At 38.4% G+C, this 19121-nt stretch overlaps 1 protein-coding gene across 1 annotated transcript; it reads left to right on the top strand.

Annotated features, from left to right (window-relative positions):
* Positions 1-51: 51 nt before the first annotated feature.
* Positions 52-18213, top strand: LOC137257965 (uncharacterized). The gene is made up of 10 exons (XM_067795485.1): positions 52-316; positions 931-1055; positions 2580-2745; positions 3030-3128; positions 5256-5449; positions 6824-7016; positions 8673-8748; positions 9997-10008; positions 11279-11413; positions 16480-18213. Exons 1-10 carry the CDS (start codon positions 112-114, stop codon positions 16760-16762), a joined length of 1488 nt encoding a protein of 495 aa, XP_067651586.1. The 5' UTR covers positions 52-111; the 3' UTR covers positions 16763-18213.
* Positions 18214-19121: the final 908 nt, after the last annotated feature.

Genomic DNA, 19121 nt, shown 5'->3' with positions numbered 1-19121 from the left:
TTTGATTGTAGATTACTTGAAAGCCAGGAATATATTTATTGACTTGTTAGACCCTGGATTCGTCCTCTTTTTGGCAGTTGCGGACCGTTTCTGTTGAGTGACCTTTCCACAATGGCGAACAAAACAAGAAGCAGGTCCCAATTTTCTAGTCGAGACAGAAACAATTTTACAATTAATGTGAAAATCGAGGCCACAGATGAAGTGTTTCCGCTGAAGAATATTTACGGTGAAATGAAAATATCAGAATTGAAGGATTACATGGAATTTGCAACAGGGATACCAATAAATATGCAAAGGATAAGTTACCTTGATGAAGGTAAGAATATTCAAGATTATCTCGATATTACCTGTTTACGCTCTGAATGTTGTTTAGGTATGTGTGATTAGTATTCTTACATCATGGTATTCAGAAATGTCAAAACTTTACAGGTTAATGTGGAAGTTCTAAATATGGTCCTATGTTAAGCTATAAATAAACTGTTTTTGAGAGATCAAGTAATTACTGACATAATGTGAGACTTTATTGCTTTCCCACAAAGCAACTGTGGATCAAAACTCTTGACATGAAAGAGTATAAGCATTCATAAGTAATACTCCAGTTCGAATCATTGACTGTGTCATGATTTTTGACTGTGGATATCAAGATGATACCCTTGGCAACTCCTCACGTTGAACAGCAAAAGTAAAATACATCTTTGTCTTGAAATTTAAGGAAATATAGTTGTATATAGATATATGTATAGTGTTGATTTGTTTAGTGTTCTGTGATTTTCATTAAGATCTGATTTTGTATAAGAGTGTGCTTTGCTCACACTGTCAGACATTTTTTGTTTCTATCAGCAGCAGATCATTCCGATTACATTTTGAGACAAGTAACTGAAGAATGTTTGTCACAAACTATTCTTATTAAAGTCAAGTTGTATATTGTAGGAGACTTGCTGGAACACATGGATATACGATCAAATGATATTGTACCTGGAGCAACACTTCTGATGAGGGTGTGGTCTCAGTGGAGAGATCTGCTGGAAGCAGCAGCAGCAAATGATGATGAGTGGGTAAGAATATGCCATGAGTGGGTGAGCTGGGTCAAAACCTGCTGGAAATAGTATTCTTGTTTTATCGTGGCCTGTCAACTACATCATGATAATTTGGGAGGAAAGCCTGAATTATTCAAGTCTTAGACATTCATTATGTATATCAGTTTGGTGTAAACTGTATTAGCATGTGTGGTACAGGGATATAGGCTGACAAACCTAAAAACAAGACATCCACAACTAGAGTTGTGACGATACGCCCATGGCACAATACGATACGTATCATGATACTGGTAGTCCGATACATACGATACGTTATGTATCACAATATTTTGTCCTTTTACACAGAAAAATAAAGTACTGGAAATAATGTGCTGTAATGTTATCATTTCAGGGAAGGTATTCTTCTCCCAAGAAAAATTAAACACGTCATCATGAAAGACATTTTATTAAAAATGTTTAGCATGTGTCAGTAAAGTAGTGTTTTCCCAAAAAATGGAACAACAGGGATCAACATTGGCACAACTGGCCTTTTTGGCACAGATAACAAAATACATTTGTGAAAATTATCTCAGTCGGAGTTTTCCACAAAAATCTAAATAGACGGGGAGACGGTGTTTCGTAGACTGCTAAGTATCTAAGTATCGTGTTGAATCGATACACGACAATCATATCGATGTATCGTATCGTGTAGCTCTTGAATCGTGATAACTTGCGTATCTATTAATCATCACAACTCTATCCACAACCATAATTTTTGGTTGTCCAACTTAAAGTAAGAAGAGTTGCACACTTGCATAGTATCTACCCAAACTAAATTTAGGAATTGTAATAGAAAACAATAACCTATGATTTAAAGATCAATATTTTAAAATTTCAGTGATTTACACTGTATGTGTGTTAAATGTACTAGCTTGCCATTGGACAGACTGTTAACCAGGTACGCAATGCTGCAATGGTAGCTTATGAACTTTTAAGGATTAGAATTGACCTCCAGCAACCCATCCTTGATATAAGAGATGACAACAGGATTGAGTGATCAGGCCAGCTATTCTTGAAACATTCGTAACCCTACGAACTTCTAGGACCCATTCTTAACACATAGACTACAATCGAAGTTAAGAATTCTTAGGGCTAGGAACGTTTCGAGAATAAGGGCCCTGGTTTTCTGACATGGTTGATGCTTCTTGTTGTATCCCAGTTGCATAGACTGATGCTAATGATGTCAGTCACTGGATTGTCTCATTCACTAATGATTCAGTCACAGACCCAATGTCATAGAGTTAAATTTCTGACTGTAGACTAAACACAACAAAATTATTGTTCAAATACTTGAGATAGGTATTGTACAGCATAGATGGCATAGCAACGGTTACTCAAGTGGCGATCAGGGACTCTCAGTTTCACAAAGCAACCTTATCTAAGGTTAACCTTATCTCCCATTCTTTAACATTGCACTTCGTTACCTTAGTGACTTCGATCATCATAGTGCTTTGTGAAAGGTAGCCCAGAGCTATAGTTTCATCTTTACTGTATTCTGAACAGGTGTTCAGTCTAGGTGTGACACATCCAAGTGATTTTAAGACGCCCAACAGTGAGTACATGACGAAGAGGTCTCGGCGAGCATGGTATGAAGAGAGAGCTTTTGTTGCCCTGTGCATAGCTGCACACAGAGGTCATGACAAGCTCTGTACCAAGCTGATCCAAGCAGGTTTGTGTTGTCATATGAACTGGAGATACAGGATCGAGCAACAACATATTAATTCTTGTCTATTAAATTAAATTAAATTCTTATCTATTTTGAAGTTAAGAATAAAAGAGGTCCTTTGCAAAAGTCTCATCTTAAAACTGGAACATTTCAGGACACCCATATCCAAAACTCTAGGAGAAAACATCACATTGCAGTTAATACTTCTTGTTATGAAACAGTTACATTCACAGTAGTGAGCTTGAAGACTTAAATCATGTGCTTGCATTTGTTTGTTTGTATCTCAGGTGCCAATGTGAATGCCACATCTCCCCTCGGCCGAACAGCTCTCCACGTGGCAGCAGCGCAAGGTCATGGTCACATTGTTGACCTCCTCTTGGAGAAAGGTCAGCCTCTCTATCATGAAATGTATTACTATTAAAGCAATATGTTTGCATGTTAGTTCCTTTGGATTATTTGGATTTGGATAAGCATTTCGTTTAACATTGTGGGATAGTCATATTTTGATGAATGGCAGTGATGTGATATTTTTAACATAAAGTCTACTTCCTATTAGGAAATCTAGTAGTTGATGAAACAGTCATGAAAGTGGCCTTCAGTTATGAAATGCAGAACTTTATGATTGCTACTAGTCAAACAAAATTGTATTGAAACTTGATTATAGCAAAGTCGTAACTTTTTTGTTTTATAATCAATGTATGTCATCTATGGGAATCAGAATTATTAGGAACATATTATAATATCTGTTTTGCAGCCAGTAAATGTGTAAATCATTTTTTGACAAAAATCTTATATATACTACCAACAGAAAATAAGGGAACCAAGAAATTGAATGTAGATGACTTTGACTGTGACAGGGTCCGTTATCGTGGCGTATCTCCCAAACGCAACATCCAATGACAATGGAATTTCGCATAATGCATGCCCAGCACGTGCTACACGTGCATACAGAAGTTAACTCCTGTAAATGTACTGGAGAAGTCGCAATCACTAATGCAGTAGAGATTGACACTTACTGACAGAAATGCCTCCGAGGCAGTATCACGGTGAAGCAACAAAATGGAGAATTGTGGGGATGATAGAGGGGGGGACATCATTATGTGAAGTCGCCCGGCAGATGGGTAAATCAAAAAGTGTAATTACACGCCTGTTGGATAAGTACCATCAAACGGGTGGGGTTGCAACGAGACCTGGGCGTGGTAGACCAAAATCAACGACACCATGACAGGATCGTCTCATTACGTTAATTGCTCTATGCGATAGGTTTAAATCGGCCCCTGCCATCAATAGAGAATTTCGCACACTCACTGGAAGACGCATTTCAACCTCAACCGTTAAAAACCGACTCTTTCAAGCTCGTCTGAAAGCAAGACGGCCTTTTAAGGGTGTCACCCTTTCAGCTCACCATAAGCGCCAAAGATTGGCATGGGCTAGGCAGCATCAGGGACGGGCTATGCACCACTGGTGTTACACCATGTTCTCTGATGAGTCAAGGTTTTGCCTACGATTCACAGATGGCAGAAAAGCGTCGGAGCGGGGAGCGATATGCCAGAGCAGCAATTCTTGACCATGATCGATATGGAGGTGGTAATGTCATGGTGTGGGATGGGATTACACATGACAGATGATCAGATTTGGTCATCATTAACGGAGCCATGACTGGTCAGCGATACGTTGACCAAATATTGCGTCCTGTTGTGGGTCCATTGGCTAGAGTTATCGGCCGAAATTTTGTATTCCAAGATGATAATGCCAGACCACATCAGGCCCAAATTGTCTCCGCTTATCTCCGACAAGAAGGTATCCAGACATTGGACTGGCCCTCTAAGTCCCCAGACCTGTCCCCAATTGAACATCTCTGGGATGTTCTTGGTCGAAGGGTGTACGCCAGGGACCCAGGACCCGCCAACCTGGCCCAGCTTGGTGCAGCTCTCCAAGAGGGGCAATACCACGGGCAACCATCCGGAAATTGATTAACAGCATGCCATCAAGGTGCCGTGAATGTGTTGCCCAACATGGTGGACACACCAGATATTGAACTTGACACCTAAAATTGATTTAGTGGATATTTAAAGCAGTTTCAAATTCGCTATTATTTCATTAGTTCTCTTATTTCTTGTCGGTAGTATAGTTGTTGAAGACTTCAGTACTCACAGTCCCATGAAGGTCCAGGATAGAATAGGCCTCCAGCAACCCTTGCTTGCCATAAAAGGTGACTATGCTTGTCTTAAGAGGCGACTAACAGGATTGGGTGATCAGGTTCGCTGACTAGGCTGACACATGTCATTGGTTCACAATTACACAGATCGATGCTCATGCTGTTGATCAACTGGATTGTTTGGTCCAGACTTGATTATTTACAGACTGCCCCATATAGCTGGAATAGTGCTGAGTGCGGCATAAGATTAAACTCACTGACTCACACTCACTACTTGCAGCACATTTCGTATGTCTCTACAATACTTTGGTATTATGTCTTACATTGCTGACATGTACATTGCTGTATCCCTCAGGAGCCAACATTGATGCTGAAGATGATGATGGCAACAATGCATTGACCATTGCCGACAAATTTGGACACAAGAGCTGTGAACGTCATTTGTTTTTGTTCCGATGGCAGCAACGAGCCAAGAAGCTGCGACCATCAAGACAGGTCCCTCTCAAACCACATCAGTATTATGATTCCAAGTTCCCAGTGTGGGTGGAGGTAAGCTGTCATTGCAGAGATGAGTGGTTACCATGGATACTACAAATACTAAAATATTTTGTCGTTAAGGTGCAGGCTCATCACTCTGAAGATCTGGGTTCGATTCCACACATGGGTACAATGAGTAAAGCCAATTTCTGGTATCCCTTGTGATATTGCTGGAATATTTCTAAAAGTTGCATAAACCCATATTCACTCGCTCATGTTATTGTCCTAACACAACGCTGTGCAGTTATCATCATCGTGTACATCATTTAACATGTGACATTATTTATTATATATATAGTCATGGTAACGTATTGCATTTGGAAAATGTCTAATATCTGCCTCAGAGATGCTTAGTGATGCTAAGAACAAATTATGTACAAAGCGCAGATATTGTTTATACTACATCAGTTAACCAAAAGCTGTGTTTGGTGGTAGAACGAACTGTATTTCTTTTCTAAGATGCCGTATGTAATAATTTCTAAGCCTAATTTCTGTTAATCTATAGCAGAAAACAAATGATGGTGTCTGTGACCTAAATTAAGAATCCTCGCACAGGGCTAACAAACGCGCTGTTCTTTTGACGTGTCAGCCCCCTACGTTAAGACAAACGTTACTTGAAAAAACAAATGATAAACAGTTTGGTGAAGGTTTGTGTTCGGTTAAATATCTTCTCAAAATCATTTTAATTACATCTGTGATTCTCTTAAGCCATACAAGGCAAAATGACCGTCTCATTTCTACTACCAACAAAAGTTTAGATCAGTACATTCAGCTGAAGCTGACTAGTCATGCGACATTCCATGATTGCATTGTGGGAATGTAAACATTGCAAACATTACCGTGTCTCTGTAGAGTTTTGAGTCAAACTATGAAGCATTTTATCCTCCGTAAAACATAAGCATAATGTTTCCACCAGTGATGTTAGCTGTTTGATGCAACTGCAAACCAAGAATCGGGATGCGATGAAGCAGTTTACTGTGGGAGGCTGTATGAGGCGATGGCAACTGACATCCATCATGACGTCGCTTACATTGTGACGTAATGCAAAAAAGTTCGATTACGAGGGGGCACACTGGAATGGCGCAGCGACGTCAACACATTGTGACGTAATGGAAAAAGTGCACATTATCGTCTGATAAAGTGTTGTCGGCGCCTTTGATCTTTCACCGAAGCATCTTAGAATATGTATTTATATTTCATTTTTCCCTTTGTTATTTTTCTGTGTCTTTGGTTTATATTTGTCTTTTGTGACAGCTGCCATTTTAACAGTATTGTTTATTCTCAGGGTTAGTCCAGAATTCAAGCTTTTGTTGTTAATTTTTGAGGTATTGATTTTGTCTGACAACTTGAGATATGATTAAATGGCTGTTTTCATGCACATTATAGGGAGGCCAGTGCCAGCTTTATCTCACAAACATCGCCCCTCCTGAGGAGTTTGAGGGAACAGCTCTTAACTCCCCAGCCAAACGCCCCCATCCTGGGGTAGTGAGGCGGAACCAGTTCCACTTGGATGACCCATCAGATAAGCCCCATGTGCGCATCAACATCCATGATGAGGATCAGATGGAAGAGCATGCAGGTAATAATTTTGAAATCTTTTTAAGTTGCCATGAATACATGTGAATCATTCAGAAACTGAACATTAAAATTTTTTGTTTGGTTTGGTTGCTGTTTAAAGCGCACTCAGCAAAATTCTAGCTATAAGACAGTGGCCTATTAATAATCAAGCCTGAACCACACAATCCAGTGATCAACAGCATGAGCATTGATCTATGCAGTTGGGATGTAATGCCATGTGTGCATGTTGATTGATACAAGTAATTTCTCGATTGGCAAAGAAGTAGTCAGGTAATAACAAGTGACTTCACTTTGTTCTACACAGCGGGTGAGACAAGAATGAAAGGCTGTCTTGTGGAGAGGTGTTTCAAGTTGTTCAAACATGTGTTTGAAATCACTGTACCAACATTTTGTATCAAAAACACATATTACATAATACATACATACATTACTTACACTGGATATATATGAGGCAACTTAATATATTGGATGGTTTTAACACTCTTCCACAAAGTTGCAGGATGTGGCTCAATAATGTTGTGAGACATGCAAAATGGGATCTATCCAAGCCATGCTCTATAACTTGTGACATTCTGAATTGGGCCCCACACGGAACTGCCATTAGGCAGTGTAAGTAAACTTAGTCTCAGTATTATTCATTACACTGCAATACTGAATCTAACAAACCCTAGCAGGATGTCGCGTCAGGTACCCTTTGAGGTTGGCCACTCAGCGTACAGCTTACCAAATTGCGAAAATTGACATCCACACATACCTTTTGAACTTTTACCTTGAAAAGGTTGCACCCTAAAGTTTCTGAATGCCATTTTCTGTACGATCACTTTCAGGTGATGCGCATGGAGCGGGTCACAACAGTGAGTAAACAGTCGCTGAAAATAGCATTGCAATATTCAAGGATGCCAGCTTGCAGAAATATAAGCTAATAGTAACCATGTCTTCAGAAAGCCCTATGCACACATACTGCAAGTCAAATATCTGTGTTTAATGCACATTTTCATTTGTTGAGATATTAGTGTCTGTGACCAGGGAACTGTGTAGGTCATTAAACCTTAAACAGTAGCTGTGGTCTGATTGGTTAAATCCATTAAGCTGCCTCGCATTTGATTGGACGATATACGTCATTCAAAGGTTACCTTACACGATCTTCTACTACTGTGGTTTGTTAGACACAGTGTAAGAGTGTAATGAATAATTCTGAAACTAAGTTAACTTAGACTGTGCCATTAAGCAAAAAGTCACATTGTTTGTGGTGTTTTGCTTGTTTTTATAGAAAGCATTGTTTACATGTTTATATGTTTCATCTTAAGGAATTACATGACATGTTTGTTACTCTAATTTTTTTATCTTAGCCATAAAATGTCCATGAATAAATATTTCTATTGGTGACTAAATGTTCGTTAAACTTTGTATTTGCCCCATAGTGTATTTGTTGCAGCCTAACAACTCATATCAGTTCAAAGTCTTGTGAACATTAGCCCTTTGTAATGTTGGTAAAGTGATGTAGTTTTTGCAATTTATACAATACAGAATAATGACATCAAACAGGACTTATTGTGACATGTCAGTATTTGTAAATAGAAATTTAACGACACAAAATCTTTTAATAATGATGAATATATTTAAGAAAAGATAATGAGTTCAGCAAGTGTCCTTTCAGGAAAGAAGTTACCCTCCATTCAATCTGCAGATGCAGCAGGTAGACAGAAGCTTCAGAAAGCGTATGCCTTCTACACGTAAGTGCTGTGTGTTTCACTAGTCAGCAGTAGGAATTCTTGTATAAAGAAGGGCAGGTACTTGAAGTACTGAAAAAGGCTGTTACAATTCAGGCGCAAATTCGGTGAATCGAACCATAGCCCTCCATGAATTCAGGTCATTATTAATGGTCATCAGACCTGAATATTAATGAATATTTATGAGTTTTGAAAGGAGCATGTTTTACTTGAACTCATATGTCCTTTTTCAAAGTGAGATATGCAACAATAGAACATGTACTAGTAGTGCATGTCATGTTAGTTTGTCAAGGCTGCACCTGGTACTGTGGACTATCACAATATATAACATACCAGATCTGGGTGTCGTGAATCACTGGTTATTACAGTGACAAGTTAACACTGTCGACATAGGTGTTCCATGTTGTGCATCAGTCACTGAACTACAGTATTGTAATTATGAATAATAATTTGTATTTGGTACTCAATGCGCATGATTGCATCATATTCCCCATGTAGTGTATTCGTTGCAGTCCTCGTACTAAACTGTTTTTCTAGAAGCAACAGCAATATTGTGACAGGTCTTCTCTACAGATTCAGTAAGTTCAGCAAATGCCAAATATAATTACAGATGAAATGTTGCTATCAGAAAAGTGTAATAACCCCCATACATTAGATACAGACTCATGTCATTTTAGCACTATGGTTGTTTTGTACAACTGCCGTCATGAGTATACCAAGTCTTATTTCTCCATTAGTGACGTGGTACTGAATCCATCCTGTTTATTGTCAGGGTTTGCAGTTTGGCTCTCTTTGACTTACTCCTCAATCCATTCCGTTCGATTTCATAGTATCTTGGATGAGATTTCCTCTTGTCAGTTTAATCTGCTGTATTTCCCAGTTTTCCAAATCCATCTGAATGTATATTACAAACAAGCCTCAGTGTTGGACAACATGGCGGCCATTGATTACATAAGTGTTCTTGAGAAACTCATTGTCTGACACGCAAAAGAAAGCTCACAACAATGTTTTTGATATAAAAGATGCATTTATGTTCAATACAACTGACAGCACCAAGTCCCTTTTAGCATATCACTGATCAGTACTGCTGTAAAGTGTTCATGAAACTTAATGGTGAATGACTGACATAACATGAACCAGGGGAGAGAACTTTGGTACCTACCTAACTTTGTGAGCAATGGAGATACAGAGGATGTACAAAGTCATGTATTTGTAAATCAATAATCGTTTGTTACCCTATTTCCTCTACAGTAAAAATAGAAGGTATGTATAGACTGTTTCCACTGTTCTTACCATAAATATTCTCTTCTTATTTCTTGCCCATCAACTTAAACCCTTGTTTACTTTGATTCTGAAGCACAGCATGCTTGTCTTGACTGGTCTATATGTTTTCATATTTTGTTTCATGTTGAACATAAATCACTAATCTGCCTGGATTTGGAAAGCGGACATGTTCGCATCTAATCAAATTTCTAATGTAAATGTGCTGTAGGCGCATTTAAGATTATTTCAGTTTCACTAACCTCCCATCTCCTGCCTAACACAACAGGCAACAGGAACAAGAAACTTATCAAGATTGTTATTCAACAAGTTTTAGATGCTTCTCGTTCCTGTTTCATCAATGTTCATGACAATATGTAAAACAAAATTTATTGCCTGAAAGGATAGAAGCATTTTCCTGGATGTGCCAGAAAAATCTGACAAAAGTATTGAGAATGAACAGCATGTGTCTGGGAGCAAACAATGCTCACAACATTGATCACTGGTTTGTCTGGTCCAGACTGGATTATTTACCACAAACCAAAGACAAATAGCATGAAAATTGTTCATAGCATTAAATACATAAGAGACATGCACGCAGTAAATGCACAACAATTACGTTTTCATGTACTTTTTCTAAAGAATTGCTTTGCACACAATTTCTTAACATCACAAGGGTATAGGAGGCTCATTCAACTAATACCGTAATCAGGAGAATAGTTATTATGCCATAGCTATGTTGAAAATGCCACAAGCCTTTTCCCACCCTTTCTTGCATTTATTATTAATGTTTCTAACCCTTCCTTAAATCCTTGTTGTGATCTACTTACTTGTAGTCTGTGATTTATATAACTAATCGTTTTACACTTTTTAAGTTTGAACCAATACTAGTAACACTGGGATGAAGGTGATGAAGGGGCACATTACGTAACACTGGCACATCATTATGAATAACATCAAAGTTGTTAGCCTTAAAAGATTGATGCACCATAATTCTACATTGACTTTTGATTGTCATAGACTTAAAATAGATTTGTGCAGCGGAAACAAAGGCAAAACTAGGGCTGGCTATGATAGAAGAAATGTTCATCGGAGAATTATTAATGATGATCAATATGAAAGTCATGTCATCTATATTATCTTGCATAAACTATTGTGATAGAATAAAGTTTTCATTCACACACACACAATACAAGTTAAGTCTTGCTTCTCCAGCTTCCAAATTATGTTAGTAATGTTATGACACTGGTGTATGTGGATGTGTGTTGTACAGGGGAGACATGGACTTGAGTCGGCACAAGCCACCCTCGTTTGACCAATGGCTCATGAAGATACAGGATAAGGAGAAAAAGCAAACTGAGGCACGGAGGAAGGCGAGGGAGATGAAGAGGCAAGAGGAGGAGGAGAGGTGAGGAAGTGGTCGTCTGTGACGGTGTCACTGTAATCTGTTGACATATTATTTCAACATTACTCCAGTATAACCCCAGTATTGCTCCAGGAGAGCATTACTCAGTATTACTAGTATACTCCAGGATTTAGCCTGTATTACTCCAATATTAACCCAGTATTGCTCCTGGAGAGGATTACTCCAGCATCACACTATTACTCCATTATTTAACTAGTATCACCGAAAATATTACTCATGTATTACTCCAGTATTTAACTAGTATCACCGAAAACATTACTCATGTATTACTCCAGTATTTAACTAGTATCACCGAAAATATTACTCATGTATTACTCCAGCATTTAGCCAACATTACTTCAACATTACTTCAGCAGTGCTACAGTATTTATGCCAGCATTAATCCAACATTTAATCCACCTTTACTCTAATATTACCCCAGTATTACTATTACTCAGAATTACACCAGTATTATGCCAGCATGGGTGTGGGTGTGGGTGTGGGTGTGGGTGTGGGTGTGGGTGTGGGTGTGGGTGTGGGTGTGGGTGTGGGTGGGGGTGGGGGTTGGGGTGGGGGTGGGGGTGGAGGTTCCCTTGGAAGTTGGATCTGCCAATGTGCCAGAATTACTTTTAATTATTTTTGGAGTACTTCAGTATTGTCCAGTATTAAATCCAGCATTACTCTATGTAAAGCCAGAATTACCTCAGCATTTAGCCGGCATTACCCTAGCATTACTCTAGCATTACTCTAGCATTACTCTAGCATAAGGCATGCCCTTGTCCACAACCCCCAGTTTCATGTGGTCACAAACTACACACTGGATTTGTCTAGCCTGATAAATCATTACTGGAGAGATGTAAACATGCAGCAGGTTTTCCAGACTTTTGGTCTCCATCAACAATGGAACCAACAGTGAACTGCTGATGTCTTAATTTTTTCACAAATCCTAAATGACACACTTCCTTAAGTAATTTTACTAAATAAGTTTGAATGCTATTCAGGGTCTGGACATTTATGATAGGTAGGATAAAGAGGTAATATTGTAGCTTTGGATAACTGCTCTTCTCTGCACACCCCAAGTATCATGACATCAGTCAGTAGTTCCCTAGTCATGTATGAATTCATTAAAAGTAATATCTGTGATAGGCCACCCCTTACCCTGCCATTCACTGCACAATGCAGTTGCTGCACGTCGTTGACCAGCTTCACACACGATGCATTCGCTGCAGTGCACAGCACACTAATCAGCACAGTTTGTTTCAGCGCACATTCCGACTCGGACAGTGAAAATAGCAGATGGTATCATGTAAAAACATGTGTGTGTGTACTAACTCCCCGACCCCCAAAATGATCGTAGCATTAAGACTGACGTAAGTCTGTGTTAAAGTTTGGTACCATCACCTTAGTTCTACGATCACTTTGAGAAGGGGAACCTGGCTTGTAACACTGTCTATGAAGTATTATGTGAGAACTGAGTGGACTAATATCATCCTCCACTTTCTTTCCCACAGTGTTGCCTTCATGAGAGTTAATATGGTCTTTCTCAGCATTTCTTCATTTATAACTGTCAACCAAAGTTACATGATTTTTATCAGAAGTTGTTAAATATCTCCAGCCATGGAACCTTTTTCCCTTTTAAGGATGGGCCAAAACACTTAACTGCAACCATGGCAAAGTTTCTAGCACCACATTGAACTTTGCAACTAATATTCAAACAAGATTTTTTTGAAAGCTGAAGAAAATGTCTTTCACGTCCTTGTCCCAATAATGAGCAATAAAAAGAAAAAGAAAAAAAAATTCTTGTTTCCTTGTTGTTGCTCTGTAATCCTTTGCTTTACTGCCTAAAATAAGAAAATTTGTATTATTTTTTGAAAATGTTGAAAATGCCAGTATGGTGTTCTAATGCATCTGCTTTCTCATCTGGGCCTAGATTTTCAAATCACTCTTAGTGCTAAGATATAGAGAATCTCACCCAAGTGTCTACTGATATCAAATATATCAACACAAGTTGATAAAGTAACAAATATTGGAGGTTTGCTGAGGATATTTTTACCTTTATCAACGAGTGTTGATATAATTGATGTAAGTAGACACGAGGGTGAGATTCTATTCATCATCCACAATCATTCTTCATTAGTTTTCAATGCAAAATGTACATTTCTGAACACAGCACTGGCATTAGATTTGCAGTGCAGTGATGTCATAGCATTGTGACATCATCAACTTCATGTCATAACACTGTCAGGGCATTGTACAAAATCTACTGTCAAAACGATATCACCTAGGAGATATTGTCTGATCTCACACAAGCAATATTTCCTGTGGAACACAGTTTTTGATGATGAAGTCAATACATTAAAGGTCACATGCAACGTAAAACACAACTTTGCGGATTCTGGTACCTTTCGGTATGCATTTACCGAAACAAATCATAAAAAATGCCAATTCAACCTATAAAGTTGAAAGAAACGCTATGAAAAAAAAGCCCGCGAAATCGGAGTTCAAACGTTTCACTAAATTCCCCCCAGCGCTGGGGGGAAAACTGGTTTCAACAGCTGTGCTGCGCTGCGCCGGTGACGCATGCGCAGTGAATAGGTTCGCGGAGCTCGAAACAGTATGCATGCCCAGCGTCTGAGGTTGTGAGCAGTAGTCTAATCTTGGTTGTGTACACAAACAATTAAATAATCCTCTCGTTGCGTAAAAAAAACTTGTTGATTGTGGTAAGCAGTCTCTGTCACAGAGAAAGCTCAGTGTCTGTTTTTTTCACACCTATATGTCTGCCTGCCTGTCTGCTAAAGACAATATGCAATACACAGCTTCAATCATTGACCACGTGCAATTTGAACTTAACACCTATCAGACTATACGACATAAAGAAAATAAGTTGATTTATGACTCGTGCACCCGAGTCCCGTGTCTGCCACATTATGTAATTAGGCACGTGTGATACACATGACAGGTTTTTATGTCTTTGGGTTGCAAACATACTAAATTCATTTTTTTCGGATGACTGGATCTGACGGAAAGTGGTGCAAACTCTTGTCAGTTTCAAGTCCTGCTTTGTACTTGGACGAATGACAGATTCCAGTCACGCAGTAGTTGACCATCTCTACTGACATGATTTTTTATTGGATCGAGCGCAAATTCAGAGAACATGTATTTTCCAAACCCAACATCTTTATATACATTCTTCATGGATAACGACTTCTTTTCGTGTATATGATTTTGTTTGACAACAGTATATGAATCCACACTGAAACGACGCATCAAGTACACAAAAAGAAGTTGTTATCCATACAGAATCTTACTTTCTTGTTACTGGCTATACTTCTAAAATGCCCATCAAACAGATCATCTTTCTGTACACACAATGAACCCTCAGCGTATCAGCAAATGAAACAGCCAATCGGAAGCCGTCGTTACACTTGAGTGCATATCCACCCGGTATGACTGGGTTCGGTCTCCCGCAGGCTTCGTTTCGAGGGAAATAAGCCCAAGTACAAAATATTGCACTTTTGAATCGCGATTGTACGCTTATAATTTTGCTTATTCGTTTTTTTAAAAGCAGCAATGTATATTATATGTCATGAATAAGTGATAAATGTGTTTTATTAATGTTTGATTTTTTGGTTGCATGTGACCTTTAACATTAACTTACAACATTCTTTGTGTTAGGAGAACTTAAAAAAATCTAAGGCCTGGTTTCAAAGAATCTTCTTCTTTATTCTATGTTATCATAAGTGTCAGGCTTGGATTTCTGATGTGTGTGGAACTGAATGATATTTTTACATCAACATCATTTTCTATCTTCCATTCTGTCTGATGCCAAATTTTGGTAGGGGTGAATATGAATGTGTCCCTTGTTTGTAAGGAGATATGACCCCAACAATGGTCAACCAGAAAGATAAGTCTCAACAGTGATGTGGCGCATCCTTCGATGACTTCCTCCATATCTCACTGACTCCCATACACAATATTCTGCCATGTTCTTGAAAGCACACTGTCAAGTAACTGCACAATTCTTTTTGGAAGAATGGAAAAAGCCATGAGCTCTCAGATTACAATTTTTCATTTGTAATATTTCTCATACAACACATGCCATTTTAGCAAGCATCCTTTGGTTGTCGTGGTGGGCACTTAATGGATGATTGGGTTAGCCTTAGCTGCTTGATGCTCAATATTTCAATCACTTGTTTGTCTGGTCTAGATTCTTATCTACAAGCCATGTAGCTAGAACAGTGAAGAGTTAAAAAAAAAAACCCAAACAAGCAAACAAACAAACAAAATGAAAGTCTATGTCTACGTGTGATGATTGAAGGTGTATGATAATCTACTGACTAAGCGAATGGTGTGCATTGACTTCACTAATGTTAATCAGGCTTTGTGCCATGGTATATTATTCTGTGAAGACCCTAACAGTGTTTTGACTCAGAATATTTACTGGTGTATTGTTTTCTAAATTGGGCATCAGGTAAACAAACAACATAAACAAAGATGTGTTTTGCTCAAAGCACTGAAACCTTGCCAGTAATCAAACTGATCACTTTTTCAAATTTATGCAAGAATGATTTTTTTGTCTTGCTATGTCTAGCTACATTTTAAAATTAAATTTATTGTTTTTCATTTAAAAAATGATTTTCTAATGTCTTATTTTTTTCAAAAAGTTGTTTGATGTTCTCTTCTTGTCAGTTTGCTTTAGTGGTACACTTTTGATATTTATTAAGCTTTATTTTTATCCAGTGTCTCCTGACATCTTGACCAAGGATATAGAAAAGAAACAGAATTGATCAGGGTCAACTTGCACAAAATAATACAGCTTTACAAAGCAATGGAAGAAGACAACTGTAGGCTGTAAAACAGAAAAGGGAAGGGTCTTTCTTCACAATGCTTACTGTTAGTGTTACCGATCACGTCTGAGTTGATATTCCTTACTTTGGGCTTGGTAGCCACATGTGATGCAGGTGCTCACTCTATCAACCATTGGGTTTCCTGCTCAAGTGCTGGATGCCTTTCCCACAACGACAGAAACTGCAGATATAAGTCTTAATATCTCACTCACTCTCATACAGGAGGAAGATGGAGGAAGACAAGGCCACAAACTACGAGAACTGGCTGGCTCAGAAAGAAGCAGAGAGAAAAAAAGCTTCACCTTCACCCAAAGATGCCTCAAAGAGCGCAAGTCCAGTTAAGAGGGGTGCAAGCGCAAAGCAGAAGAGCGCAGGTGCCTTGCGACTATATCTTCGATCTCTCGGGAATGACCGGGCAGGGCAGCCGTACGAGAACTGGCTGATCAAGAAAGAGATGGAGCTCCTGGACAGGGCCAAATCAGGCGAACCCCTCTTCTCGTTTTAGACAAAGTGAAAGGCAGTCATGGTCACCTGGTTTTGTAGGGTGTCCTTTTGGCCTTTTGGGATTATATCTGTCATATCTACCATTTGGAGAAAGGTCTTTGTCTTTCATTATTTTATTTTCAAATATATGTTGTAGGGAATTGGGTGGATTGACAGTATTAATATGTTTGTTGGAACAAATGTAGACGATCCTTATCACTGGTCTAAACCTCTAGTCATTTCTTGGTATTTTTTACACTCAACAAACGCTTTTTATTTTTGGGCGATTCCATAGTTGTATTTAGGGACAGCTTTAGAAAGCACTTAAGCTGATGTAGAATGATAGGAAAGGTGTTAAGTGTCACAACAGATAAGCCCAGCTAGACATATTTTATGTGTTGATGTTCAAGTTAAGTCCTAGTGGATAGAAGTACGTTTTGTTAAGGAAGAATTAAGAGACACAATTCATTTCAGGATCACTGAACATCTTGTAATGTTTTGCCATGAGGCATTCCCATACCATCTCCTATGTTTAAATGTCATAATATAAACTGATGGAAACATGTCCTACTTTCCCACTGGAAAAATATATAAATGTTTTGATTGTTATATGGGGACACTGTTTATTATTTATAGGAACCCGTGAATCTATTCGTATTTAAACAGATTATTTTCTCTATTCAACACTTACATGCAATTCCATTTTTTTGTCTGCTGCCAGAGCCAAACATTATCAATAATATCAACATCCAGAGAGTATTGTTTGTATGGAAGCCAGTAATATTATGGTACCACATTTACATTGAGAATAGCCAGAGTAACATTTTGATATATAGCTGGGGCCAGTAATGGATAGAGAACTGTGTTAAGGATGTTTAGTGACCATGAATACCTTTCACTTTGCTTTGAATGCTTGCAGGCAGGTCTTGCTATAAGTCTTGTATATCTATCTTCTCAACTTTTGTATCATCCTAGATATCTCCAGGGTATACGGGCCGATAAGTCCCTGGATGCATCTACGCCTGATATAATTATTACCTCCCTTGACTGACATTTTATCCAATCAGGTGTCTAGGAACAAATCACAATTCACTTTCGCTTTTTTAATTATCTAACCAATTAAAATTGGCAACACAAATCATGCAGAGGTTCTTTGAAAGTGGTAGAAGGAGTTCTTGCATGTATTTTTGTAGGTTTCGGACCTATCAATTCGTCTGTATGATTTCCCCCAAGTCTGAGTTGTACTGACAAACCTTCGCAGATGCAACCGCTAACTTTGTTGACACTGGCAAGCTCGGTTGTAACAGTGACTTAGCTGATTGGCTACTGTGAAAATGTGGAGCCAGCAAAGGGAGGTAATGAAATTATTGGATCGTAGATGCATCCAGGGTATCGTGGAGATTTATTGGAACGTATACCCTGGAGATATCGAGGATGCTTTTGTATAGAAGAATATTGTATTTATAGATTGTTGACTAGTGTATTTATAGATTAATATGACACTCACTCTTGGCTGTCTTGTTGCCAAACATATCAACCTTTTGACCAGTTTTCAAAGAGGGCCAACTTTTAAATGGCTGTTGTCTATACAGTATTCATAAAAAATATGTATTTGCATTTACTGTCCTAACCATACTGATGGAATCCTAATATTTAGAGTATCATAACATCATCATTGTTCAGATGTATTTACTTTACAGTGTATATATTTTGTGTGATATCTGTGTGACATGACAGGCACTGGAGCTCGTACAGTGGGACATTTTTGTTGTTGATTAAGTACCAATACTGACAGTATTTGACTAGGGCTGTGAGGATCTAAGAAGGTATTAATACAGTGTGATACTTCAAAGAGCGTGATGAGTACAAAACAACAGCTGTACCAGGCTTGAGTACCATGCCATCATGACACTTTAGTCAGTAACATTCCAAGTGAATGGAGAATGTGAGCCTGTGAGCATGTGATGTTTTTGGGGACAATGTTTTTTTAGTCAACAGTTCTCAGACTGAAGATTCAAACAAGTTTTTTTTATCAGCCACAATATATTTTCAAAAACATCATCAGGTCCAATAAGTGATTCATTATACTAAGTCAGACATTGTGTTTTGTCACATCAAATAGGGAACATGTTAATAATTTTCTAAGTCACTGATCCTACCCATCAACCTAATCTTTATTACACACACAAATATTTTATGACTGGCTTTCTCATCAGACTGTCACAGTTATATTTGGGGTTGTTTTTGTGTGTATTGCAATAATATGGTAATAGTTTGGGTTTTTTTAGCAATTGTAATAGTTCTAAATGAGACATGCTGTTGATGATCTTTTTTAATCATGTCATGATGTATCTTACAGCCCTTTATTTCACTTACCAAAA

Source organism: Haliotis asinina, chromosome 12 (assembly GCF_037392515.1).
Source record: "Haliotis asinina isolate JCU_RB_2024 chromosome 12, JCU_Hal_asi_v2, whole genome shotgun sequence".
Classification (NCBI taxonomy): domain Eukaryota; kingdom Metazoa; phylum Mollusca; class Gastropoda; order Lepetellida; family Haliotidae; genus Haliotis; species Haliotis asinina.
The sequence above is the reverse complement of the archived record's forward strand: the minus strand, read 5'-3'. Positions and strand labels throughout refer to the sequence as shown.

Coding starts and splice junctions, on each gene's coding strand:
- LOC137257965 (XM_067795485.1), top strand. CDS start 112: ATGGCGAACAAAACAAGAAGCAGGTCCCAATTTTCTAGTCGAGACAGA. Junction 1,056..2,579: donor CAGCAAATGATGATGAGTGG/GTAAGAATATGC, acceptor TATTCTGAACAG/GTGTTCAGTCTAGGTGTGAC. Junction 7,017..8,672: donor TCAGATGGAAGAGCATGCAG/GTAATAATTTTG, acceptor GTGTCCTTTCAG/GAAAGAAGTTACCCTCCATT.